The 27,571-nt window shown below is 37.0% G+C and overlaps 1 protein-coding gene across 2 annotated transcripts in view; it reads left to right on the top strand.

Annotated features, from left to right (window-relative positions):
• Nucleotides 1-2,733: 2,733 nt before the first annotated feature.
• LOC113106396 (sodium/potassium/calcium exchanger 3) overlaps nt 2,734-27,571 on the top strand; it is a 32,944-nt gene continuing 8,106 nt past the window's right edge. The window contains exons 1-6 of one of the 2 annotated variants that reach the window (XM_026268277.1): nt 2,734-3,068; nt 6,201-6,293; nt 12,103-12,179; nt 13,897-13,971; nt 18,157-18,241; nt 27,398-27,501. In XM_026268277.1, the coding sequence (XP_026124062.1) occupies nt 2,969-3,068; nt 6,201-6,293; nt 12,103-12,179; nt 13,897-13,971; nt 18,157-18,241; nt 27,398-27,501 (534 nt within the window). In that variant the 5' untranslated portion in view covers nt 2,734-2,968. The remainder of the gene's footprint in view (nt 3,069-6,200; nt 6,294-12,102; nt 12,180-13,896; nt 13,972-18,156; nt 18,242-27,397; nt 27,502-27,571) is intronic. The other variant, XM_026268278.1, reaches the window with a different exon arrangement.

Consider the following 27,571-nt stretch of genomic DNA (forward strand, 5'->3'; position numbering starts at 1 on the left):
TAACATACAGTATGTAAAACTAGCCAAAATAATTGAACACGAACTGCCCCATTAATCAAGCATAGAGTTAATTCTGAAAGGTCCCGTCAGTCTAGCTTACATCAGCTGATCCATGTCTACCGATATCAAAATGATGCTTTATCGCTTTGATCAGGAGCTAATTATTACCCTCCTCCATCCCCAGCTCCTCCTTTCGTCCACAGTCAAGATTTGGCCTTTTTTTTTTTTTTTTTACCCATGTTGAATCAGACTCTTTTCTTTTGAATTATGTTGTTTCATTAAAGTGTCATTAAGAATATTAATGATATCAGCTACATGTGTTTGTTCTGTTTACTCTAGAGGGGTTATCCATGCGAGGCTGTGTGGATGGGCAGGGAGCTTTTGCCCAGAACAGAACCATACCACCAATCCAAACTGTTGCTTATTGTCAGTCATCTTTGATGATAGTGGGCCTGTCAGAAACGTTGTTTCTTATGCTCAAATATCATTTGATCGCATTGGTCCAGAGAAAGCACAGTCCTAAGTGTGCATTTCTGCACTTCAGAGCTTCTGACAGAAGCTGCAATGATCCAGTGACTTTACCAATTACTGATTGCCTCTTTTATTAAAAAGGCAGGATTTATTCTGCCATAGTTTGCATTGCATTGCATTCTCCTTTTCATGATATCAGTGCATCATCTTGGTATATACACATTATTTTTGGCTCCAAACGACATTGTGAAGGCCAGCATCTAAATGATGAGATGTTAAACCAAGGTCCTGACTCTCTGTGGTCAATAAAAATCACAGGACCAAAATCTTACATATCACATAGTTTCTTCAGTGATGAATTAGAAGGGCAAATACACACAGTAAACATCGCCACCTGCTGGTGAATTGTCTTTAAGGACATAAGTTATTGTATTTGACAGTTTGGTTTCGTTTTCTTATTAATGTTACTTAGCAACTGGCTCTCATACCATTGCTGTAACATATTTAAATGTGCAGAAGCTTAATAAAGGTGGCAACCACAAAGAGATAAAGATTCCTAAAGGTATTAGCAATATTTTTAATAGCATGTGAACATTGCCTCACACAAATGTAGCTATAAAGTACTGGTCAAAGTCTGAGCTACATCTACCTGTAGGACACCCTGCTAAAATAAGTGCACTTCTTTTATAATATTTTTTAAAAGATTAATAATAGTATATTTCAGAAGTCTATACTTAAGCACTGAATGTAATGTTTTAAGACAATTACTGTGCATATCATAGAAATAAAATAAAATAAAATGCTTTCATAAAAATTTATATTAAATGCAATTAGTTAAGAGTAGTTCGCCCATAATGAACATTTTGTCATAATTTCCTCACCCTCATGTCCTTCCAAACCTGTGTTTCTGAGTTTCTTTTCTTATGTTAAACATAAAAGATGATATTTTGAAGAATACTAATCAAACAGTTGATGGTCCCCGTTGACTTAAAGAAATTTTCCCAATATTTTCTTTAGTGTTCAGCATAATAAAGAAACTTACTCAGGTTTGGAACAACACTGGGGTGTATAAAATATGACCCACTTAAGTAGAACCGAAGTACATCTTTATATGTTTTTTTTTATTTTTATTTTTTTATTGTATTGTCTTTGACATCTGATTGAAGTTCTGCTGAATTTGTACTGACAAGCATTTATGAAATTTTGAGGAAAATTTTTTTTTGTTTGTTTTTTTTTTCATTTTGTTTTTTATTTTTATTTGATGTTCAAAATGTTCATAAAAATAAGTGCACTTCTTTAAAGCACAACACAAGATTCATAAAACCTTTAAAGCATTATTACAAATTGCACTCGTGTACTTTAAAGTGTGTTAAGAAAAGTGTTTCTCTTTAGGTGCACTTAAGTGCCCTTTTATTTCAATTCATTTTTAGAATATACTTTTGAGATTTTATCTACACAAGACCACATTAAATTCAAAGCACATGTAAAGTACTTGATATTTAATTTAAAGTAAATATAGTTATAATTTCTAAACTGCAACGTCATCATTACAAATTAGTAGCCAAATTACAGATAGCTATATTAAGATACAGGACATATGAGTTTCAATAGAAATTATATTTAAGTATATTTCAGTCTATCATAAATGCTTGTCAGTACAAATTGAATGTATATATATATATATATATATAAATATTCATTCCATATATGTGACCCTGGACAACAACAAAAACAAAAACAACAAAAAAGTCGCACAGGTATATATTATTTTAAAATATACAGATATATAAAAATAGGTATATTTGTAGCAATATGACAAAACATTGTATGGGTCAAAATTATATATTTTTTTTTTTATGCCAAAAATCATTAGGATGTTAAGTAAAGATCATGTTTCATGAAGCTATTTTGTAAATGTTCAACCTTAAATAGGCTACATATAAACTTAATTCTTAATGACTAAGGACTTCATTTGGACAACTTTAAAGGCGATTTTCTCAATATTTTGATTTTGGTGCTGCCTCAGATTCCATATTTCCATATAGTTGTATCTCAAACAAATATTTTCCTATCCTGACAAACCACACATCAATGGAGAGATAATTTATTTAATTTACTACCTTTCAGTTGGTGTATACATCTCTCTCTCTCCTTTTTTTTTTTTTTTTTTTGGCAAGAGCCGCCCTCAAGTGTTAGCGGTGTGATTTCTGTGTGTACTATAGCCTATATGAGAGAGAGAGAGAGAGAGAGAGAGAGAGAGAGAGAGAGTACCATTTACTACGAGCGCTCCACAACTAATGCGTGCGCATTTACGCGCTTTGAAGCAGATGGTACCTGAGCTCCTAAGACAGGTTAGCGGGACGATGCGTCTAAACAGTTCGCAACAGCGCTGTGATGAAGAAAAACAAGGCAACCCAAAAGTTTAGTTCAGTCAGAAGGTAGTTATAGCAGGAGGACTCCGCGGAGATCATGTTGTGAGTCCGAGGAGCGGAGCGGGATGAAGTCGGTGAGACGGGGCACGCGCTTCTGCTGCTGCGGGCTCGCGCTCCTCGCGCTCCTTGCGCTGCTGTGGCTCGCGCAGCTCCTGCAGCTCACAGGTTTGACGATCACAGATCATCCTTTGGTCATCATTCTGGTCGTGACATGCATTTTTTTTTTTTTTTTGAGAATCTCATTTGTGTGCCTCTACGTGCTCATAATGAAGAGGAGCGTACTGATTTATAAACATAAATGAAATAGAACAAATTAATTTCAATAGTTTGTTGGTCTTTTATACATAAAAAATAACAATAGCCTAATAATTTTGCCAAAATGTGACCCTGGACCACAAAAACAGTCATAAGGGTCACATTTTTTTAATTGAGATTTATCCATCATTTGAAAGATGAATAAATTATCTTTCCATTGACGTATTGTAAGAATAGGCTATTATATATTATATTATATTTGGCTGAAATGCATTGAGAAAATTGCCTTTAAAGTTAAGTGCGTTCAATGGCGTCCAAAATAACCTTATTGTATAAATTCGCGTGACATTGTATGAAGAGATCAGTTCTTTTGTGGTTTGTGAGCCTCAGAGGTGCTGTCTTTATAAAGTAGCCTATTTATCTCTCGAAACACTCAAAGAAAGAAACTATCCCTGTAAAAAAAAAAAGAAAAAAGAGTACTTGTGGAAATAATATACTGAAGTGCAAACTGAATGTAATGTTTTTGGACACTCTACTCACTTAAGTAGAACTTGAGTACATTTACAGTATATGTAATTTCATAATTGTTTACGTTGTCTTTGAAGTTGTCTTTTTATGGTAATTTTATTTTTAATGCACTGATGCCATTTCTAAACTAAATATATTTAAATATATTTTTAATAGCATATTTGTCATGATGAAGTTGCAATTTAAAACATATTAACTTAAAAACACGTGCTTTACATGTAATTTAGTCAATTTGTTAGTCAACACATCAAAACACGTGTATTTCTTTAAGACATGGCAAATGCTTATTAAAACTAATGTTTAAAATTTTAATGTGACATTTTTAAAAGTATAGTAAATGTGTTAAAAAAACATCAAAGTGTCTTTCTTTATATCACTTAATTTTTATTTTATTTAATAAATATAATAGTAATAATGATAATACTAAGTTATTTATATAGTGCCTTTCCTTTTTTGTAGGACGCTCTACAAAGTACATGCAACAAGGGAAAAAATAACACTGGAAGGTTAGACGATGATGAAAGACAATAGTAGAAACAGCAAAATAACATTCTGTAGACAGGGCAGCACAGCAAAGCAGAATCAAGCCCTACGAAATATGAAACAACTTATGGATGATAACATTCAGAGAATAAGTATATCTGCAAGTATAGTCTTTTTAAGATTTGAAGTACACTTAAGTGCACATCAGTCTGTTTTTCACAATGCACAGTAATGATATATTGACATATGGTCACTTTCAGTCTACAATGTGTGCAAGCTGAAAAAAACAAACAATATTCTGCTCAAGTCTCCTTGTATAACTGGATTATTTGACATATCTTGAATAAAGGACAGCCACAGGTTTATAACTAATGACAGTAGACTGATCCACGACAACAATCTGTTCCAGTGTGATCTCCGTGTGTGGCATCACTGGTTTCCTTTTTATGTTTTGTGATGACAGAGAGGACGGTAGTGCAGCAGAGGAGCTGGTTTTATCCATATATAGCATCACAAAATGAAAGCTGGAAAAATATGACCTATAAAGAGAGCAAGAGAGGCAGTCTGATAAGAAAAGGTCGGTGAGAACAGCTTCAAAAATCTTTGAACAACAGAGTAATAAGCACATTAGAAATAATCTTAAGGCAGTTTAAACCACACTGTATTGTCTCAGTTCGAACTCACAAATTTATCATAAACTTTTAATAAAATATATGCATTTTTAGTGAGAATAATCTCTTGAGTTTTTAATGAAATAATCTTAATGTCTTCATCATCCAAAACAACATTCAGACCTAGCTTAGGACACACAATGACCAAACTAGACAAAGAAGCTCTCATTTGAATGAAAGAAAGGACTGAAAGCTTGCAAAGACACAGTATCTGAATGCTTACAATGTAAGATGAACTTTAAGATCAAGAGTTTCTTTGGAGAAATGTAGCATTGCATTAGTGTCTCATCAGTGGATCCTCTGCAGTGAATGGGTGCCGTCAGAATGAGAGTCCAAACAGCTGATAAAAACATCACAATAATCCACAGCACTCCAGTCCATCAGTTAATGTCTTGAGAAAAGAAACCAATCTTTTAAATAAAATGCCACTTCTGGCAAAATTCATAATCCATAATAATGCTTCCTCCAGTGAAGTTCATCCAATGTTGTCCTTTCACATCAAAATCCACCAACATATTTGAAAGCAAAACAGTTGTGGGCCGTTTTGGCTTGTATATGGTGCTTAGTCCATGCATATTTCTCTCCTGATTCACAAGAGAAACATATTTCCCTGGAAACAGCAAAATTATGGTTAGAGGACTTAGTTTAGCCAGAAGCCAAGATTAGAAATGCCTTAATGGTGGATTATCTTTTCACTTCTTAAGATTTAACTGATGGACTGGAGCGGGGTGGATTATTGTGATGTTTTTATCAGCTGTTTGGACTCTCATTCTGACGGCACCCATTCAAAATCAACAAAATGCAATGCAATTATGATTTCAGAGAATATTGCTTTATTTTAGGTAAACTGTGTAAAAATACACATAGCTCACAAAACAACAAAATTCTGATTTCAGTTGTTACATTTAGCTTGAGACAGATGATGTCAAATCTGTAATGAATTAAATATACATTCATGTGTCGCTGTGACGAATGTGTTGATCTTTGCGGTACGGTATCCTCGCCGTATTATATATAACTCTGCTGCCCTGAACAACAGAACAGGACGCTGCGTAGCTGTGCCACACTGTTGTGTTTTCTTGCTGTCAAGAGAAAACTAAACAAAATGGTTCTGGTTTTACAGTATGTTTGTCAGGACGCACGCTTACATAGAGGAGCTTGAAGTGCCTTCTGGTGCCAGATGTCTTTACTCAAGTATACTTGCTCGCAAATACCTTTTTTGGTCTACCTGATGGATTCATAAATGTTTTCATTAACATTGTTGACTGTTGCAGTGACACTTTGCAGATATAGAAGTAAACCTTTATACACATTTGGTTGTGAAGGTTTAGTGAAATATTAATTTCTCATGTCATTACAGAGATCAAGTCTTCGTCGCCAGAAACAGACTTTCCCAGACGTAGGGTCCTGCAGTATGGCGTCGAAAATCAAACCCTTGACACTACAAGAGCAGGTAGGGAACAAATGTTTTATAATGTTTGCATTGCAGAAAATTTTATGTTGTGATTTTTTACTGTTTTGTGGTGATTTATACTAAAAGTGAGAGTAATTATTTGTTTTGCCCAAAGGCCACTGATTGAAAGATATATAACATTTACACAGTCAATATATTTGTGTGTGTTTGTAGCTCTATGATACTATGGTTGCATGGAATATATTCCCTAAACCTCTCTTGTGGAAAGGAAGTCTGCTCTACTGTACTGAAGTGTGCACTTACCATAAAAAACACTAAATGTCTAAAAATCTAAACATCCTTTAACACAAGGTATATTTGCCTGAGATGGAAATGTAAACTTAGTTCGAATGAGTTTATTCTTAAAACAAGAACAAATATATGTTTGAAAACTTTTTTTTTTCTGGGCCCTTTTAGATGTTTAATTTCAGTTAAATCAATAAACTAGATGTATTTTAATCGATTTCATTCTTAACAAGACTTTTTATCTGATGCCACTTTATCAAGTAAATGTGTAACAATTTTAAAATAATCACTATTTTGTGTTAACTCATATTCCTTCATTTTTTTACTTGGTCTTAAAAAGGTTTTAAAAGTCTTGATTTTATCTTGATAAAACCTGCATAAACCTGTTAAGTGACAAAAGAGAGAATATTTCATGCCTGTTACTTAACACACTTAAGTACATGTTTAAAAACTTTATAAAATGACAAATTAAAAGTTTTATATTTAAACTATATAAATTTTTTTTAAAGAATTTTGTGTAGTGCTTTAAAGAAGTACATTAAGTCAATATATAAAGCCAATAGAAGTAATCGTGAAATTAAATTAAAAAATACTTAAGTGGGTCAAAAATCTCTTGAAGTCTAAGGTAAAATTTCAACTGATTGCATTTAATATATATATATATATATATATATATATATATATATATATATATATATATATATATATATATATATATATATATATATATATATATATATATATATATATATATATATTTTTTTTTTTTTTTAACTTTTTTAACTTTTTTACATTTTTGTTTAATTGCAATTAACACTCAGTTAAGTGTCAAAAACATTACACTACATTTAAACTTAAGTATATTATTTTAAAATACATTATTTCCTTAAAAAGTACTCTTTTAAAATGGTGTTAAAGTGTCCTTCTTTTTCACAAGAGTCTGCCTGACCTTCTGAAAGCAAAGTTCTGTCTGAAGAGGCCTCGTGTTGCTGAGATGTATGAATTACTGTTGCAAAACAGAAAACAGAAAAAAGGACGTATAAAAGGGACGGAAGAGAAAACATACATTGTCCAGAGATAAACAGACGTCAGGAACAGACTCTCTACTGCCTCATCTGGAAAGCACTTGATCTCAGACAAATGCCTCTGTTGTTATTATTGTAGTTCTGTTGTGTATTATGCAGAGATTAATATGATTAAGACCTGAATACATTAGTTTCTCCACATTACTAAAGTCCCGTACGCATACATACAAAAACATTATTCAACCTGATTCTACTGAATGTGCACTTGTAGTTTACTTCAAATCTTAAAAGTATATGTTCACAAAAGTTAACTTAACTTTTTTAAATCAAGTATATGATTTAGGTGTGTATGTGTGTGCATGTGTTCACATAGCAAGTAGAAGAAAACTAAAAAAAATAACAAATCATTTTTTTAAAGTTTAATTAATTATTTTGAACAAAATAATTTGTTTTTATAATAATTGTTTTTATACATTGTGTTTTAATATTGAAATACAAGCAAGTTATCATTGCTGTTAAAGGTTAAATCATGTTTAATTTGCCATGTCTCACTTTTGTGAGTATGAGAATATAACAGGTAACTCATAAATTGAAAAAGCGCTAGCAAAAATGTTAATGAGTGCTCTCAGTGTCAGATCTGCAGTTGGATGAAATGCTACTCTCATAATCTCCAGTATTTTGCTTGTCTAAGAGCTGAGCAATATATGTTTTATAGGTACAGTTCCTCAAACTTCTCCTCCGTAATTAGAGGGGCTTATGTAATAAGCCTGAGATTGATTTCTTTTTTCTGTCTCTCCCGTCCTCGCCATTGTTTTTGTTCCTTACAAAAGGACGAGACGTCAGACCTCGTCTTCAGATGAGAATCCATTGAGGTTTGTGTTGCCTGGCAACTGAATGCTAAAGAGAGAGAGAGAGAGAAAGGGGGGAAGAAATAAATAATCTGAAGGAAAGGGAAGATGCTATTTTTCAACATGTCAGTAATAATTGCACATGATGCGTTGGCCAAATATTTTGTGTATATTTCAGAAGCAGTGAGTGGGTCGAAAATCCCTCACAGACAAGCACAAGCACTAAAAACAGATCATGCTGCATCATTTCACTGTGTGGTAATCAGACCTGGAGTGTAATCTCTTCTGACGTGATGCATTAAGGTCACATGATGGCACAAGCAGAAGTAACTGCTTTCAGTTGCATATCATTTGCCCAGTATTTAAGGAAAGTGACCCTAATAAGCCCATGGACCAAATAAATCCTATTGTTGGTTAGAAATATATAAATAACAGAAATGTTTAATAGAAAATATAAAAAAGACAGAAGTATTAGAGAGATTTCAAAGTAATGCATATGTTTGTTACTGTCATTTTACCTTTATTTGGAGCCAATCAAATGTTGCGATCTTGAGTTATTTGTAATAATGTGTAATTACTGTCTGGCTGAAGTCACATCCAAAACCAATCTTTTTTTTTTTTTTACAAACCAGTGTGTGTGTGTGTGTGTGTGTGTGTGTGTGTGTGTGTGTAAAGTATACTGTATATGAACTGTAAACATGAAAGTGTGTGTGTGTGTGTGTGTGTGTGGGTGTGTGTTTATAGTGGACACAACGTAACACTTTTTGACTTTCTCCATTTGTGTAAATCCACATTGGGTTCAGAATATAATTTTTTATCCACAGTAATTTCACACTTGTCTACTACAAATTTGTCACTTTGTTTCATAATTACAGTTTATACATTTTTCTTTATTTACCTTTAAAAATTTAAAAGTGACAATATGCTCTGTTGGTTGGGTACATTGTAACATCTGAGGGGTACGTTGTTACATGACAGCTTAAAATGTTATTTTAATATATAGTATATATTTTTTTATATATAAAAAATTATGGTATTTTTTAAGAATTGAAAATAATCTGATTTTGGAGTTTGACAATGAAACCATTGCAACAATAAATGAGCCAAAATGCTTTACATGTCTTGAAATAATCATATCTAAACATTAAAGGGGGGGTGAAATGCTCGTTTTCACTCAATATCCTGTTAATCTTGAGTACCTATAGAGTAGTACTGCATCCTTCATAACTCCAAAAAGTCTATAGTTTTATTATATTCATAAGAGAAAGATAGTCTGTACTGATTTTTCCCGGAAAAACACGAGCGCCTGGAGGCGTGACGTGTGGGCGGAGCTAAAGAATCACGAGAGCCAGTAGGCTTTTGTGTTGAGAGCGTTTGGAAGCTGTGACATTACCGTGAGGAAAAAACCATCCAAAACAAACCATGGCTAACAGTCAGATTCAGCCGTTTATTTATGATCCAGAATCAGATCCCGAGGCTGAAATTTAACAAGAGCAGCATCAGCAATCAGTCTCTATGTGGTATGTAGTGAAACTGTATATATTTGCTTAGCGGTTTTGGAAAATGACTAAGTTCCACTTTGTCGTCTTTTTTTTTTTTTTAAGCTGTACATGTGGAAAGTGCAGTTTGATGACAACATCGCATGTTGTTTACTTGATGTGCTTACGCACCGATAGCTAAGTTAACAACACAGAGATATTTGAAGCAGTTTTACTCACCGCCTGTGGTTTCAACACACGATCGTGACCCTTTTTCGTTGGGACTGCATTATCCTTAAGAAATAAACGACGTGCAATCCGAAATGCAGGGAACAAACACAAACACTTGCACAACTCCGTTGATGCTCTGTAAAAATAAACTCCATCCACTGGTCCCTTAATGCTGTTTCTCTTTTGGTAATCTGTGCAGGGTTGTCTTGCCCTGGCAACCAAAAACACACTTCTTTTGTGACATTTGGCGACGCTCTCGCTCTGATCAGTGAAGTCTGTTGTGCTCTCTCTGCTCTGCTATACGGGAGCGCGCTCTCTTCCGGCAGAAGTGCCTCAGGACCCATATAAGGAAATTCCGCTCCATCTAACGTCACACAGAGCCATACTCGAAAAAAACTTCCCGAAACTTGTGACAAACCGGAAGGAGTTTTTTGGGAACAAAAATACTCCTTCAAACGTACAACTTAATTTTTGAAACTTTGTCCATGTTTAGCATGGGAATCCAACTCTTTAACAGTGTAAAAAACTCAGTATGCATGAAATAGCATTTCACCCCCCCCCCCCCCCCCCCTTTAAACATTGACTATCAGTCTTTTTTTTTTTAATTAAAATTCACTCAACTAAATAGTATAAAATAAAGCATAAGAATAGCATAGTTTCATAATGGTATGCCACCAAAACAGAATTAAAAATAAAACAATCAAGATGAAATTGAGGTGCAGACTTTAAACTTGAATTCAAGAGGTTTAACAAAAATATAAAATGCTAAGGAATTACATTTTCTTTTTTATACACAGCCCCCTATTTTCAGGGGCTCAAATGTAATTGAACAAATAAATATAATGTTCATTTTATATATTCTTTTGAGAATCCTTTGCAGGCGATGACTGCCTTAAACCTGGAACTCATGGACATCAGCAGAGACTAGGTTTCCTTCTTTGTGATGCTTCACTGGAGCTGACTTTAGTTCTTGTTTGTCTGTAGTTTTGTCTTCAGCAGTGAAATGCGACTCGATCAAGTTGAGAACGGGAGATTGACTCACCCACTGCAGAATATTCCACTTTTGTACCTTTAAAAACTCCTGGGTTGCTTTTGCTGTATGTTTTGGGTCATCGTCTATTGTACTATGAAGCACTGCCCAGTCAACTTTGCTGCATTTGACTGAATCTGGGCAGAGAGTATAACCCTAAATCGCTCACTTGTTCTGTCATCTGATTGACAAACTGATTTTCTATTTTTGTTGGAGTCGAACGGCGTCTCATATGTGCGTCTGCCTCTCAGAACCCCAAGACGTCCCCCCTAGGAGAGGGAGAAGGAGTATTTTTAGCAGCTGCCCTTCTGTGTTGCTTGTCATCTCTTTGGTTCCTCCTTTTTTTCCATATTTCCTAAATCAAGTCCATGGGAAAGATGTATCCTCCACCCAGTTTCTCACTTTCGCTCCTTTGCCATAGGCTTCAGTTATTCACTTCCCTAGTGAAGACGTCATCATAGTACCTCCCTCTCTGAGGCAGCGCATCAGGTCGTTCATCAGAGCAGCACTTGTTTGCTTCTGCTCAGAGTCGAAGGAGATGTCAAACACAACTGAGAACTTCAACTTGTCTCTTCCAAAAATATCTCAATAATTAACAGAAAAAAAAAGAAAAAGAATTAAACAGCTTTAAGAAACAGCTTTTAAATTAATGTGGATGGTAGCAATGTCATCTCATCAGCTTTATTTTCACATAAAAACTAAAACTAACAATACTGATGTATTTCTGTGTGTGCCTCAGTTTGTGTGTATGTTTTCATATGAGCGTGGAGAAGGAAGGCTTCAGTAACACAGTGATGGACTGCTAGAAATATAATTGAGTTCTGTCGTCATTAAAGTTCATATTATTCTGTGTTCCTATAGGCCACTAGCCCACCACACATTCAGCTAAAGTCCAGCAGGCACAATTGTTTCTGATGATGCCATGTCGAAACTGTGGTGTTTTCCCTTTAGCAATTCATGAGTTCCCTGAGGACATCTTCAACAAAGAGCAGCGCAAGAGAGGAGCTGTACTGCTGCACGTGCTCTGTGTGAGTGACACTCCATCCATCCATCCATCCATCCATCCATCCATCCATCTATCCATCCATCTGTGATAATTCACCTGCTGGCCCAAGAAGCAGAATCCAGCAGCCTGGTCAAAGGTTTAAAGCGTATTTGGTCTTTTACTTGCGCTTCTGAATTTATCAGGATTTATCAGCTCCGTGTTCAATCAGACTCCAATTTCACGTGATCATTAAAGGGGGGGTGAAATGCTCGTTTTCACTCAATCTCCTGTTAATCTTGAGTACCTATAGAGTAGTACTGCATCCTTCATAACTCCAAAAAGTCTTTAGTTTTATTATATTCATAAGAGAAAGATAGTCTGTACCGATTTTTCCCGGAAAAACACGAGCGGCTGGAGGCGTGACGTGTGGGCGGAGCTAAAGAATCACGAGCGCGAGTAGGTTTTTGCGTTGAGAGCGTTTGGAAGCTGTGACATTACCGTGAGGGAAAAACCATCATCCCAAACAAACCATGGCTTACAGTCAGATTCAGCCGTTTATTTATGATCCAGAATCAGATCCAGAGCAGCATCAGCAATCAGTCTCTATGTGGTATGTATTGAAACTATATATATTTGCTTAGCGGTTTTGGAAAATGACTAAGTTCCACTTTGTCGTTTTTTTTCTTTTAAGCTGTACATGTGGAAAGTGCAGTTTGATGACAACATTGCATGTTGTTTACTTGATGTGCTTATGCGCTGATTGCTAAGTTAACAACACAGAGATATTTGAAGCAGTTTTACTCACCGCCTGCAGTTTCAACACACGATTGTGACCCTTTTTCGTTGGGACTGCATTATCCTTAAGAAATAAACGATGTGCAAATCCGGCGTCAAACTGGACCTTGTTTGTAAAACAAGCATCTTCCAAATGCAGGGAACAAACAAAAATACTTGCACAACTCCGTTGATGCTCTGTAAAAATTAACTCCATCCACTGGTCCCTTAATGCTGTTTCTCTTTTGGGTAATCTGTGCAGGGTTGTCTTGCCCTGGCAACCAAAAACACACTTCTTTTGTGACATTTGGCGACGCTCTCGCTCTGATCAGTGAAGTCTGTTGTGCTCTCAGTGCTCTGTTATACGGGAGCGTGTGCTCTTCCAGCAGAAGTGCCCTCAGGACCCATATAAGGAAATTCCGCTCCATCTAACGTCACACAGAGCCATACTCGAAAAAAACTTTCCGAAACTTGTGACAAACCGGAAGGAGTATTTTTGGAACAGAAATACTCCTTCAAACGTACAACTTAATTTTTGAAACTTTGTCCATGTTTAGCATGGGAATCCAACTCTTTAACAGTGTAAAAAACTCAGTATGCATGAAATAGCATTTCACCCCCCCTTTAAATTTGGCCAATATTCTATCAAAAGCTGATCACAGCTATCGATTATATATTAATTTAGATATTTGAGTATTCTGGAAATCCCATACTTTCAATTGTTCGTTCATTAGGGAGCAGGCATCGCATATGAATTACACTCAGCTGATAGTGAATCCACTTACACTACATGTTCATAACAAAAATTTATTTTCCCCTATAACCACGAGAGCAGGAGGATGGGTGAAGGAACCAAAGAGTGTTTGGCTTCACAAAGAGATCAAAGCCCTTTGTTTTGTGGAATGGCATTTGCATTGTGAGAGTTCCTGAGTGTTTGGCTTTTTTTAAATTCCTTTCACATCCATCCATCCATCCTCTTGTTGCAGGCCGTCTATATGCTCTACGCGCTGGCTATCGTTTGTGATGATTATTTTGTCCCGTCGCTGGAGAAGATCTCAGAGGTGAGTGAAGCCGCCCGTCAGACATTTCAGCACAATACTTCTGCTATCCTTCAGAAAGTGAAGTGATGACCGCCATGTTTCCCTGCTTCATGGGTCAGAACTGACGCTATGTGTGATGAACGCTGGCTAAAGTGTTAATTAACATGTCATGGCTGACAGGGGAGTTTCCTTCTGGGAAAATAATTCCCTTTGTTCACATTCCTTCAGGGGAATTAGCTTTATTCACGATTTGACAAAGAGCTGTCAAGATTATATATATACACACATTAGGTCTGTTAACTTAATAAATTAGTTATGAAAACAGCGTGATTAAAATATTTTACAGTTTTTCTCAATTGCTTTGGTTCAATTCTCAATTTTCCTTTTTTTTTTAACAATAAGTTCAGATCTCTGAACAATTAGCTTCTTGTTCACATTAGATTGGAATTTCTTATTGATTTGAGCAAATTGCAAATGCTTTGGCACATGTGTGCAAACAGTAAGTACAATTGTCTGCAGTTTGCATAACAACTATTTGCATATGGCTTGTTAATCAAAACTGATAAAGCGATTCTCACTTGAACTGTCAAATCTCTTCACAACCTTTTAATCATTTTTCACCAGGTAAGCCATCACATTCAAAATGATCCATTCAGTTATGAAAAATTGGTATACACACATGTATTTTCCAAAAATATCTGACATTGACATTGTTTGTAATGTCTGCTAAATTGGCAAATGAACTCTAATTGCGATACGATTTGAATCAACCATTTAACCAATCAAGTTTGGGAGCACATGTAGATATAATACATACAATCCTGAATTACAGTAACATGTTTGTGGAAGACCAATTGGAAGACGTGAATACGTGGTGGTGGTGTTAGAGGAAGACATAATAAAGGAAGAGGTGGAAAGAGAAGAGTCCCGAGTCTCTGATGAAATCAGAGCCACACTTGTGGATCACGTCATAAATCATGGTTTACAGTTTTTCTCAGTCACTTTGGTGCATTTTTCAAATCAAAATGAAATTCTCAAAACTACTTGTACAACCTCCACATCATCTAGTCAAAAAACTGTTTCTCATTGTTTTGAAAAAGATGTGATTGCTTTTGTACATTCATGCAATTGATTCCGCACATTTATCTGTGGTTTCCTACATTATCAGTTGCTCATGTCATGTTGCTCAAAATTTATTATACAGTTTTCTGTGCAATAGTCTTACCACTCAAAACATAGTCTTTAGTTCATCGTATAAGTCATTAAATGCAAAATGGTTAATCTAGTTGTCATAAACTGACAAGCACACTTTTTATTTTTATTTTTACACATTATTACTAGACTTTTTGGCAATTTGGCATGACTTGTGCAAGTGAATCTTTACTAATGAAGAGTAAAGCATTTCTCTGAAATAGCTCAAAGGTTCATCTCATGAATCTTCAGTTGAAAAGTTTATACTGTATTGACAGAGAACAACACAAGAGTTACACATTCTGAAAATTTAATTATTTTCATCTTTGTGCCCTTTTTCCTTTATATATATATATATATATATATATATATATATATATATATATATATATATATATATATATATATATATATATATATATTAAACCTAAATTTCCATGTTTGACTATCATGGTGAAAAAACAAATAAATATTTTGACCAGTGTGACAAAAATACTTAATATTTTGGTGGCCTTGGCCAAATTACTGACATGATAATTAGGTTTTGAAGCATGAATGAAATGTTTTGGGTGAGTAACTACATTTTGCAGACATGCGATGAAGTTCTGAAGTTCCAGCAAACAGTTGTGACATTTGCACTCACAGTTTAGAGAACATCAAGACTTTCAAAAAATGTGCCAAAGCAATTGAGAAAAACTGTAATGAAGTTAACGCACTGGCCCCGCCCCAAAATCCCTAAATGCATTTAAGCATATGATTCAAGATACTGGTGCAAAAATGTCCCTGTATGAGGTTTGTCTCATGTATATGTACAGTTTTGTTCAAAATAATAGCAGTACAATGTGACTAACCAGAATAATCAAGGTTTTTAGTATATTTTTTATTGCTACGTGGCAAACAAGTTACCAGTAGGTTCAGTAGATTGTCAGAAAACAAACAAGACCCAGCATTCATGATATGCACGCTCTTAAGGCTGTGCAATTAGGCAATTAGTTGAAAGGGGTGTGTTCAAAAAAATAGCAGTGTCTACCTTTGACTGTACAAACTCAAAACTATTTTGTACAAACATTTTTTTTTTCTGGGATTTAGCAATCCTGTGAATCACTAAACTAATATTTAGTTGTATGACCACAGTTTTTTAAAACTGCTTGACATCTGTGTGGCATGGAGCCAACCAACTTGTGGCACCTCTCAGCTGTTATTCCACTCCATGATTCTTTAACAACATTCCACAATTCATTCACATTTCTTGGTTTTGCTTCAGAAACAGCATTTTTGATATCACCCCACAAGTTCTCAATTGGATTAAGGTCTGGAGATTGGGCTGGCCACTCCATAACATTAATTTTGTTGGTTTGGAACCAAGACTTTGCCCGTTTACTAGTGTGTTTTGGGTCATTGTCTTGTTGAAACAACCATTTCAAGGGCATGTCCTCTTCAGCATAGGGCAACATGACCTCTTCAAGTATTTTAACATATGCAAACTGATCCATGATCCCTGGTATGGTATAAATAGGCCCAACACCATAGTAGGAGAAACATGCCCATATCATGATGCTTGCACCTCCATGCTTCACTGTCTTCACTGTGTACTGTGGCTTGAATTCAGAGTTTGGGGGTCGTCTCACAAACTGCCTGTGGCCCTTGGACCCAAAAAGAACAATTTTACTCTCATCAGTCCACAAAATGTTCCTCCATTTCTCTTTAGGCCAGTTGATGTGTTCTTTGGCAAATTGTAACCTCTTCTGCACATGCCTTTTTTTTAACAGAGGGACTTTGCGGGGGATTCTTGAAAATAGATTAGCTTCACACAGACGTCTTCTAACTGTCACAGTACTTACAGGTAACTCCAGACTGTCTTTGATCATCCTGGAGGTGATCATTGGCTGAGCCTTTGCCATTCTGGTTATTCTTCTATCCATTTTGATGGTTGTCTTCCGTTTTCTTCCACGTCTCTCTGGTTTTGTTCTCCATTTTAAGGCATTGGAGATCATTTTAGCTGAACAGCCTATCATTTTTTGCACCTCTTTATAGGTTTTCCCCTCTCTAATCAACTTTTTAATCAAAGTACGCTGTTCTTCTGAACAATGTCTTGAACGACCCATTTTCCTCAGCTTTCAAATGCATGTTCAACAAGTGTTGGCTTCATCCTTAAATAGGGGCCACCTGATTCACACCTGTTTCTTCACAAAATTGATGACCTCAGTGATTGAATGCCACACTGCTATTTTTTTGAACACATCCCTTTCAACTAATTCAACTAATTGCCCAATTGCACAGCCTTAAGAGCGTGCATATCATGAATGCTGGGTCTCATTTGTTTTCTGAGAATCTACTGAACCTACTGGTAACTTGTTTGCCACGTAGCAATAAAAAAAATACGAAAAACCTTGATTATTCTGGTTAGTCACATTGTACTGCTATTATTTTGAACAATACTGTATATAGCAACACAGCTGTGTTTAATTTCTGAATAAATCCACATTTTGAACAAATCATGTGAGCCAATGATTCAAAGGTCTATTCAGAAAGCCTTTTACTTTATTCCTGAATGAATCAGCTGTTTGAACAAATTAAAATTAAATTAAGACATTTACCGCAACCTGCTGGCAGATTTAGTTTCTTTAGATTATCATTTCATAAATAAATAAATAAATAAAAATATTAAAAGGATAGTTACAGGATAAAAGGATAGTTAGTTACACGACAAAAGATTGTTAATAAAACGTGGTTGAAAAAGTACTTTAAAAGTAAAATTCTTTTTTTAAAGTGTACTTAAATGTATAAAGAAATATACTGTAGTCATGAATGTGTTTCTCTTTAAATTATATTTTATTTCATTAATATATTGTCTGCAAGTGGAGTTTTTGAAAAGTGTTCTGTAATGTTTTTTCTTTTTCACAAGGGAAGATTAGTTGAGGTATATGGCATTTGTAAGACAAAGGGGACCATTTTATTGGTTGCAGATTATTGCTAGTGCTCATGATTAATCATTTATATGATGCTCTTGATCAGAACCTGGAGCTGAGTGAAGATGTGGCCGGGGCAACTTTCATGGCTGCAGGAAGTTCAGCTCCAGAATTATTTACTTCTTTAATTGGTAAGTTCACTTTTGCACAATTTTTCACTGGGTATAATAAAATAAATGAATAAATTAAATATGCATATACTACAGTACATCTTAAGTAAGCCTGTAATGTACAATCTCAGATATAAAGGTACAAAAGCTCTCATTGGGGTGTTACCTTTTCAAAAGGTACGTTTGTCCCTACCGGGTTTATTTTGTACCTTAAAGGTATATATTAGTACTTAAAGTGTGCATATTAGAACCTAATAGGTACAAACACAATTCCAAAAAAGTTGGGACACTGTACAAATTGTGAGTAAAAAAGGGAATGGAATAATTTACAAATCTCATGAATATTTTATTTACAATAGAAAAATAGATAACATATCAAATGTTGAAAGTGATACATTTTTAAATGTCATGCCAAATATTGGCTCATTTTGGATTTCATGAGAGCTACACATTCCAAAAAAGTTTTGACAGGTAGCGATAAGAGGCCGGAAAAGTTAAATGTGCATATAAGCAACAGCTGGAGGACCAATTTGCAACTTATTAGGTCAATTGGGAACATGATTGGGTATAAAAAGAGCCTCTCAGAGTGGCAGTGTCTCTCAGAAGTCAAGATGGGCAGAGGATCACCAATTCCCCCAGTGCTGCGGCGAGAAATACTGAAGCAATATCAGAAAGGAGTTTTTAAAGAGAAAAATTGCAAAGAGTTTGAAGTTATCATCATCTAAAGTGCATAATCTCATCCAAAGATTCAGAGAATCTGGAGCAATCTCTGTGTGTAAGGGTCAAGGTCAGAAAACCCTGGATGCCCGTGATCTTCGGCCCTTAGACGACACTGCATCACATACAGTATTGATTCTGTAATGGAAATCACAACATGGACTCAGGAATACTTCCAGAAAACATTGTCGTGAACACAATCCACCATGCCATTCGCCGTTGCCGGCTAAAACTATAGGTCGAAAAAGAAGCCATATCTAAATATGATCCAGAAGCACAGGAGTTTTCTCTGGGTCAAGGACAAGGACAACCCAAGTTGTTATCAGCGCTCAGTTCAGAAGCTGCATCTCTGATGGTATGGGGTTGCATGAGTGCATGTGGCATGGGCAGCTTACACGTCTGGAAAGGCACCATCAAAGCTGAAAGATATATCCAAGTTCTAGAAGCACATATGCTCCCATCCAGAAGTCGTCTCTTTCAGGGAAGACCTTGCATTTTCCATCATGACAATGCCAGATCACATACTGCATCAATTACAACATCATGACTGTGTAGAAGAAGGATTTGGGTACTGAAATGACCAGCCTGCAGTCCAGATCTTTCACCCATAGAAAACATTTGGCCCATCATGAAGAGGAAGATGTGACAAAGAAGACCTAAGACAACTGAGCAACTAGAAGCCTAGAAAACTAGAAGACAAGAATGGGACAACATTTCTATTCCTAAACTTGAGCAACTTGTCTCCTCAGTCCCCAGACATTTGAAGACTGTTATAAAAAGAAGAGGAGATGTCACACAGCGGTAAACATGGCCTTGTCCCAACTTTTTGGAGATGTGTTGATACCATGAAATTTAAAATCAACTTATTTTCCCCTTAAAATTATACATTTTCTCAGTTTAAACATTTGATATGTCATCTGTGTTGTATTCTGAATAAAATATTGAAATTTGAAAACTTATTTGGAATTGGGTTTGTACAAACATGCACCTTTTGAAAAGGTACTGCCCCAGTGACAGCTTTGATACCTTTATTTCTGAGAGTGTACAGTAAATCAATAAGAACAGTATAGTGCAGTAGTTCCCAAAGTGGGGGTCGCGGAGTGGGGAGCGGGGGGGTCGCGAGATGATTAACAGAAACTTTTTTTTTTTTTTTAATACACATTTAGGTCTTTATTCTATTACACTTTGTCTGTTTGCGTCTGTAGATTTCGCATAAATTCAACAAAAGTTAGCATTGTAAATCATCCTGCCGATCCGCGATCTCTGTCTGCTCTCTTTCATCACAGGCATGGCTGGAAAGCTCTCTCTTCACTGTACAATGCTGTCAGATCCAAATATGGTCATTTCCTTTTTATTAGCAACAAATCGCGAAAGTAAAAGGGCTGAATGCGCAATGAAAAAAAAATTTTTAATCTGGATTTATCCAGATCACTTTCATAAGTATTTCCCTGAAGGAGACGCTCCCGACCAATATGACTGGACAAGGTCACCATTTACACAAACAATGCAATCACACACACACACACACAAAAAAAAAAAAAAAAAAAAAAAAAAAAAAACATCAAAAAGAGTACTAAGGCCCATATAGATTGGAACTCTTGCAGTATTGAATGCTGTTTACTTGTAATCTTAAAAATGAAATTAAAATTATAAAAATATAAAATTATCTGCTCCACCCATTGACCAAATCTGGGTCCTGATTGGGAAATCCATACATGTATGTAAGGCGTTTTTTCTGAATACAGAGTAAGTTATTGTTGTATGCGTGTTATAGGCAGCTTGTTCGTATTCTGTCTGTAAGCATTTCACAGTTATGGATGTATTTGTTTTTGTCCATAATTTGTTAAAAAAATAGCCTGGCTTAAAGATTGTGTTCCTTTTTGTTTTAGCTCTGTCAGTATGTAACCAAATCGCAAATCATCACGGGGGGCGGGGGTCGCGGGTCGTCAGCAATCTAATATTGGGGGTCGCGGTCTGAAAAGTTTGGGAACCCCTGGTATAGTGGACTACTTAATGCATATAAAGATAATATTCTCCCAATTGTCAGGATTATGGACCTGGTTTGTGTGTGTGTTTTCTCCATCATGTGCCCATTTTGGTCATATCTGTTTACCCTGAGTTCCTCCCAATTATCTTATTATCCCATGTATGTAGTTCCAGTCTGTGCTTTCCTCCTGTCAGGTCTACTTGTGTATGTGTTTCTTCCTTCCCTTCCAAGTGTTGGATTTAATAAATGACAGTTTCGTTTATCCACGGCTCCTGTGATCCTTCCTGTAATGTATTGTGACAGAAGACCTGACCAAGAACAGTTTATTTGTGTTTTCCTCTCCATTTGTTTTCTGTGTTTTTTTCAGTATTTTGTTTACCGTTTCCCCTGTGTTCCCCATGGATCCCCTTGCCGTGAAGTTCACTGCCCTAGCTCGTAAGAACCTTTGCCTTTTGGAGTGTGCAGCTGAGTTCAGCCACTTCCACATTTATTGGCGTTTGACTACGCTGCGCTGAACTCACTGTTCGGATGAGGGCAAACTACTACCACCCCATCGACCTCCCAGACACCACTGGACTGTGCTGGAGGGGAGGAGTCATCCAGTGTCTGGAGAACATCTATTTCAGATCCAGAACACAGCCAGACTTTATCTGTCGTCGACCATCTCAGGTCTCCACTCTTCTCGTCCCTCCGGCTCCATCAAGCTCCTCCTCAGTCTTCTGTCGCTCTGGCTCCACTGCAGCCTTCTGGTTCCCCACCTCTGCCTCAGTCGCTGGTCCCATCTGCTCCGCATTTGCCCTCGGGATCCTCCTCGTCACCCTGGCTCATCGGCTCTCCATCAATCAATCAATCAATCAATCACCTTTATTTATATAGTGCTTTAAACAAAATACATTGCGCCAAAGCACTGAACAACATTCATTTGGAAAACAGTGTCTCAATAATGCAAAATGATAGTTAAAGGCAGTTCATCATTGAATTCATTGATGTCATCTCTGTTCAGTTGAAATAGTGTCTGTTTTAATTTGCAATCAAGTCAACGATATCGCTGTAGATGAAGTGACCCCAACTAAGCAAGCCAGAGGCGACAGCGGCAAGGAACCGAAACTCCATCGGTGACAGAATGGAGAAAAAAACCTTGGGAGAAACCAGGCTCAGTTGGGGGGCCAGTTCTCCTCTGACCAGACGAAACCAGTAGTTCAATTCCAGGCTGCAGCAAAGTCAGATTGTGCAGAAGAATCATCTGTTTCCTGTGGACTTGTCCTGGTGATCCTCTGAGACAAGGTCTTTACAGGGGATCTGTATCTGGGGCTCTAGTTGTCCTGGTCTCCGCTGTCTTTCAGGGATGTAGAGGTCCTTTCTAGGTGCTGATCCACCATCTGGTCTGGATACGTACTGGATCCGGGTGACTGCAGTGACCCTCTGATCTGGACACAGACTGGATCTGGTGGCCACGGTGACCTCGGAACAAGAGAGAAACAGACAAATATTAGCGTAGATGCCATTCTTCTAATGATGTAGAAAGTACGGTGTTATGTGAAGTGTTCTGGTTCCAGTTTACCTAATTAATGCAGCCTAAAAATCCTTTAACGGATCTGGATATTAAAAGCATATTAGTATGTTATGTGTATGCCAGGTTAAAGAGATGGGTCTTTAATCTAGATTTAAACTGCAAGAGTGTGTCTGCCTCCCGAACAATGTTAGGTAGGTTATTCCAGAGTTTAGGCGCCAAATAGGAAAAGGATCTGCCGCCCGTAGTTGATTTTGATATTCTAGGTATTATCAAATTGCCTGAGTTTTGAGAATGTAGCGGACGTAGAGGAGTATAATGTAAAAGGAGCTCATTCAAATACTGAGGTGCTAAACCATTCAGGGCTTTATAAGTAATAAGCAATATTTTAAAATCTATACGATGTTTGATAGGGAGCCAGTGCAGTGTGGACAGGACCGGGCTAATATGGTCATACTTCCTGGTTCTAGTAAGAACTCTTGCTGCTGCATTTTGGACTAGCTGTAGTTTGTTTACCAAGCGTGCAGAACAACCACCCAATAAAGCATTACAGTAGTCTAACCTTGAAGTCATAAATGCATGGATTAACATTTCTGCATTTGACATTGAGAGCATAGGCCGTAATTTAGATATATTTTTGAGATGGAAAAATGCAGTTTTACAAATGCTAGAAACGTGGCTTTCTAAGGAAAGATTGCGATCAAGTAGCACACCTAGGTTCCTAACTGATGACGAAGAATTGACAGAGCAACCATCAAGTCTTAGACAGTGTTCTAGGTTATTACAAGTAGAGTTTTTAGGCCCTATGATTAACACCTCTGTTTTTTCTGAATTTAGCAGTAAGAAATTACTCGTCATCCAATTTTTTATATCGACTATGCATTCCATTAGTTTTTCAAATTGGTGTGTTTCACCGGGCTGCGAGGAAATATAGAGCTGCGTATCATCAGCATAACAGTGAAAGCTAACACCATGTTTCCTGATGATATCTCCCAAGGGTAACATATAAAGCGTGAAGAGTAGCGGCCCTAGAACTGAGCCTTGAGGTACTCCATACTGCACTTGTGATCGATATGATACATCTTCATTCACTGCTACGAACTGATGGCGGTCATATAAGTACGATTTAAACCATGCTAATGCACTTCCACTGATGCCAACAAAGTGTTCAAGTCTATGCAAAAGAATGTTGTGGTCAATTGTGTCAAACGCAGCACTAAGATCCAATAAAACTAATAGAGAGATACACCCACGATCAGATGATAAGAGCAGATCATTTGTAACTCTAAGGAGAGCAGTTTCAGTACTATGATACGGTCTAAATCCTGACTGGAAATCCTCACATATACCATTTTTCTCTAAGAAAGAATGTAATTGTGAGGATACCACCTTTTCTAGTATCTTGGACAGAAAAGGGAGATTCGAGATTGGTCTATAATTAACTAGTTCTCTGGGGTCAAGTTGTGGCTTTTTTATGAGAGGCTTAATAACAGCCAGTTTGAAGGTTTTGGGGACATATCCTAATGACAATGAGGAATTAATAATAGTCAGAAGAGGACCTATGACTTCTGGAAGCACCTCTTTTAAGAGCTTAGATGGTATAGGGTCTAACATACATGTTGTAAGTTTAGATGATTTAACAAGTTTATACAATTCTTCCTCTCCTATAGTAGAGAATGAGTGGAACTGTTCCTCAGGGGGTCTATAGTGCACTGTCTGATGCGAAACTGTAGCTGACGGCTGAATGGTTGCAATTTTATCTCTAATAGTATCGATTTTAGAAGTAAAGTAGTTCATAAAGTCATTACTGCTGTGGTGTTGGGAAATGTCAACACTTGTTGAGGCTTTATTTTTCGTTAATTTAGCCACTGTATTGAATAAATACCTGGGGTTATGTTTGTTTTCTTCTAAAAGAGAAGAAAAGTAATCAGATCTAGCAGTTTTTAATGCTTTTCGGTAGGATATACTACTTTCCCGCCAAGCAATACGAAATACCTCTAGTTTTGTTTTCCTCCAGCTGCGCTCCATTTTTCGGGCTGCTCTCTTTAGGGTGCGAGTATGCTCATTATACCATGGTGTCAAACTGTTTTCCTTAACCTTTCTTAAGCGTAAAGGAGCAACTGTATTTAAAGTGCTAGAAAAGAGAGAGTCCATAGTTTCTGTTACATCATCAAGTTGTTCTGAGGTTTTGGATATGCTAAGGAATTCGGATACATCAGGAAGATAACTTAAAAAGCTGTCTTTTGTGGTAGAAGTGATGGTTCTTCGATACTTGTAACAAGAAGTAGAATTTACAATTTTGGCTATATGAAGTTTACACAGAACTAAATAATGATCTGAGATATCATCACTTGGCTGAATAATTTCAACACTATCAACATCAATTCCATGTGACAGTATTAAATCTAGAGTATGATTTCGACAATGAGTAGGTCCTGAAACGTGTTGTCTAACACCAATAGAGTTCAGAATGTCTATAAATGCTGATCCCAATACATCTTTTTCATTATCGACATGGATATTAAAATCACCAACTATTAAGACTTTATCTGCAGCCAGAACTAACTCGGATGTAAAATCACCAAACTCTTTAATAAAGTCTGTATGGTGCCCTGGTGGCCTGTATACAGTAGCCAGTACAAACATAACAGGGGATTTATCATTAACATTGGTTTCTCTGGATAATGTTATATGAAGCACCATTACTTCAAACGAGTTATACTTGAAGCCTGCCCTCTGAGAAATCCTGAAAACGTTATTATAAATTGAAGCAACACCTCCCCCTTTGCCTTTTAGACGCGGCTCGTGTTTATAACAATAATCTTGGGGGGTGGACTCATTTAAAATAATGTAATCATCAGGTTTTAGCCAGGTTTCTGTCAAGCAGAGCACATCTATATTATGATCAGTTATCATATTATTTACAAAAAGTGTTTTCGTAGAAATGGATCTGATATTCAATAAGCCAATCTTTATCATCTGTTTATCCATATTGCATTTGTTTTTTATTTGTTGAACCTCAATTAAATTGTTAACCTTAACTTGGTTTGGACGTTTTTTGTATTTTCTAGTTCGTGGAACAGACACAGTCTCTATAGTGTGATATCTAGGTGAAAGAGTCTCTATGTGCTGAGAATTAACTGACCTCTGTGACGGGAGGCAGCTAGCAGACGGTCGGTTTAGCCAGTCTGTCTGCTTCCTGACCTGGGCCCCAGTTAGTCAAGTATAAACACTAAGACTATGTGCCATATTTTTAGACAGAAGAGTGGCGCCACCCCAGGAGGGATGAAGACCATCTCTTTTAAACAGGTCAGGTCTGCCCCAAAAGCTCGTCCAATTGTCTATATAACCTATGTTATTCTGTGGGCACCACTTAGACATCCAGCCATTGAGTGATGACAATCTGCTATGCATCTCATCACCACGGTAAGCAGGGAGGGGACCAGAGCATATTACAGTGTCTGACATTGTGCTTGCAAGTTCACACACCTCTTTAAAGTTATTTTTAGTGATCTCCGACTGGCGAAGTCGAACATCATTAGCGCCGGCATGAATAACAATCTTACTGTATTTACGTTTAGCATTAGCCAGCACTTTTAAATTTGCCAAGATGTCAGGCGCTCTGGCTCCCGGTAAACATTTGACTATGGTGGCTGGTGTCTCTATATTCACGTTCCGTACAATAGAATCACCAATAACTAGAGCACTTTCATCAGGTTTCTCAGTGGGTGCATCACTGAGTGGGGAGAACCTGTTTAATGTTTTGATCGGAACAGAAGAGCGGTGTTTTGACCCACGACTACGCTGCCTCACCGTCACCCAGTTGCCCTGCTGCAGGGGCTCTGCCGGAACCGAACAATGTACAGGAATCCCTGAGCTAGACGCATCCAAAGCCATATCTAGAGCCCTAACATTCTTACTGTCCTCAATTAAAGTTTGGATGCGTGTCTCTAATTCTGAAATCTTCTCTGTCAGCCTAACTATTTCCCTGCATTTATCACATGTGAATCCCTCATCAGCGACAGAGATAGATAAACTGTACATGTGGCAAGAGGTGCAAATAACAATTGTAGGAGAAGCCATTACTCACCGTGCTTGATGAAATATTCTTACTGCGGTTGTTTGATGAACTTGTGGAAAACTGCAGCGTGAGAGAGGAGAGGAGAGGAGAAAAGAAAACGCTAATGACAAGCTAACGGGTGCTAACGCTTTGCAGGTGTGCTGCAGTCACGGAAGAGTGAACGATCAAAGTTAATCTGATAAGATTGATCGGTAATATCAGAAATATGGTGTGAATTAAGTTATATTTTACAATTAAAAAAAACAAAAAAACAAACAGACAGTGATAGTAAGAAAGATTATAGAGAAAAAATATAAAATAAAAACAGCTACATGGAGCTATGATTAGCTACAGAAGGCCAACAGGAAGTAGAGAAAACACCATCTCCACCTCCACCTCGTGCTCCTCCGTCGCCGTTGGTCAACCCCTGGAGTCATCAGTCTTTCCTCCACCATGGCTCCTCCCTCTGTTGGCTCCACTATGGGATGACATTATGGTATGGATCCCACCTGGCACCACATGCTCCAAGTCCCTCCTGCTGTCTCCCTGGCTCCTCCCTCCGTCTGATCTGCCCTGATTCCTCATATTGTGTCCCTGGCTCCTTCCTCCAGCTGTTCCACAATGGCCCCCTGAACTCTTCCCAGAGTCCCTGATCTGCCTTGGAGGCCTTCCTTGTCCCCATCCTGCACTAGCCTCCAGGGCACCAGAGATTTGTGTATCAAACATGACACAGAAATATTCATAGGGTTAAATGGCCAAACTGTGCATTTATTGGATTAATATTAATATATTTGGCCAAGCCCTCTGATGTCAAAATTGAAACTACACAGTAAAATGGGAAATTTGTTAAATGATTTTGGCTCCTGTGCATAAGTGACCATTGTTCACTTGTTTGAATGGCAGGGGTGTTCATCACACAAGGAGATGTTGGCGTTGGCACCATTGTTGGGTCGGCGGTCTTCAACATACTTGCAATCATTGGAGTGTGTGGTATCTTTGCTCGTCAGGTAGACATCTATCTATCTGTCTGTCTGTCCAAACTATTAATGATTGATGAAGTGTTAGTCTAGCCATTCT

The sequence above is a fragment of the Carassius auratus genome, chromosome 7 (genome assembly GCF_003368295.1).
Source record: "Carassius auratus strain Wakin chromosome 7, ASM336829v1, whole genome shotgun sequence".
NCBI classification, from domain to species: domain Eukaryota; kingdom Metazoa; phylum Chordata; class Actinopteri; order Cypriniformes; family Cyprinidae; genus Carassius; species Carassius auratus.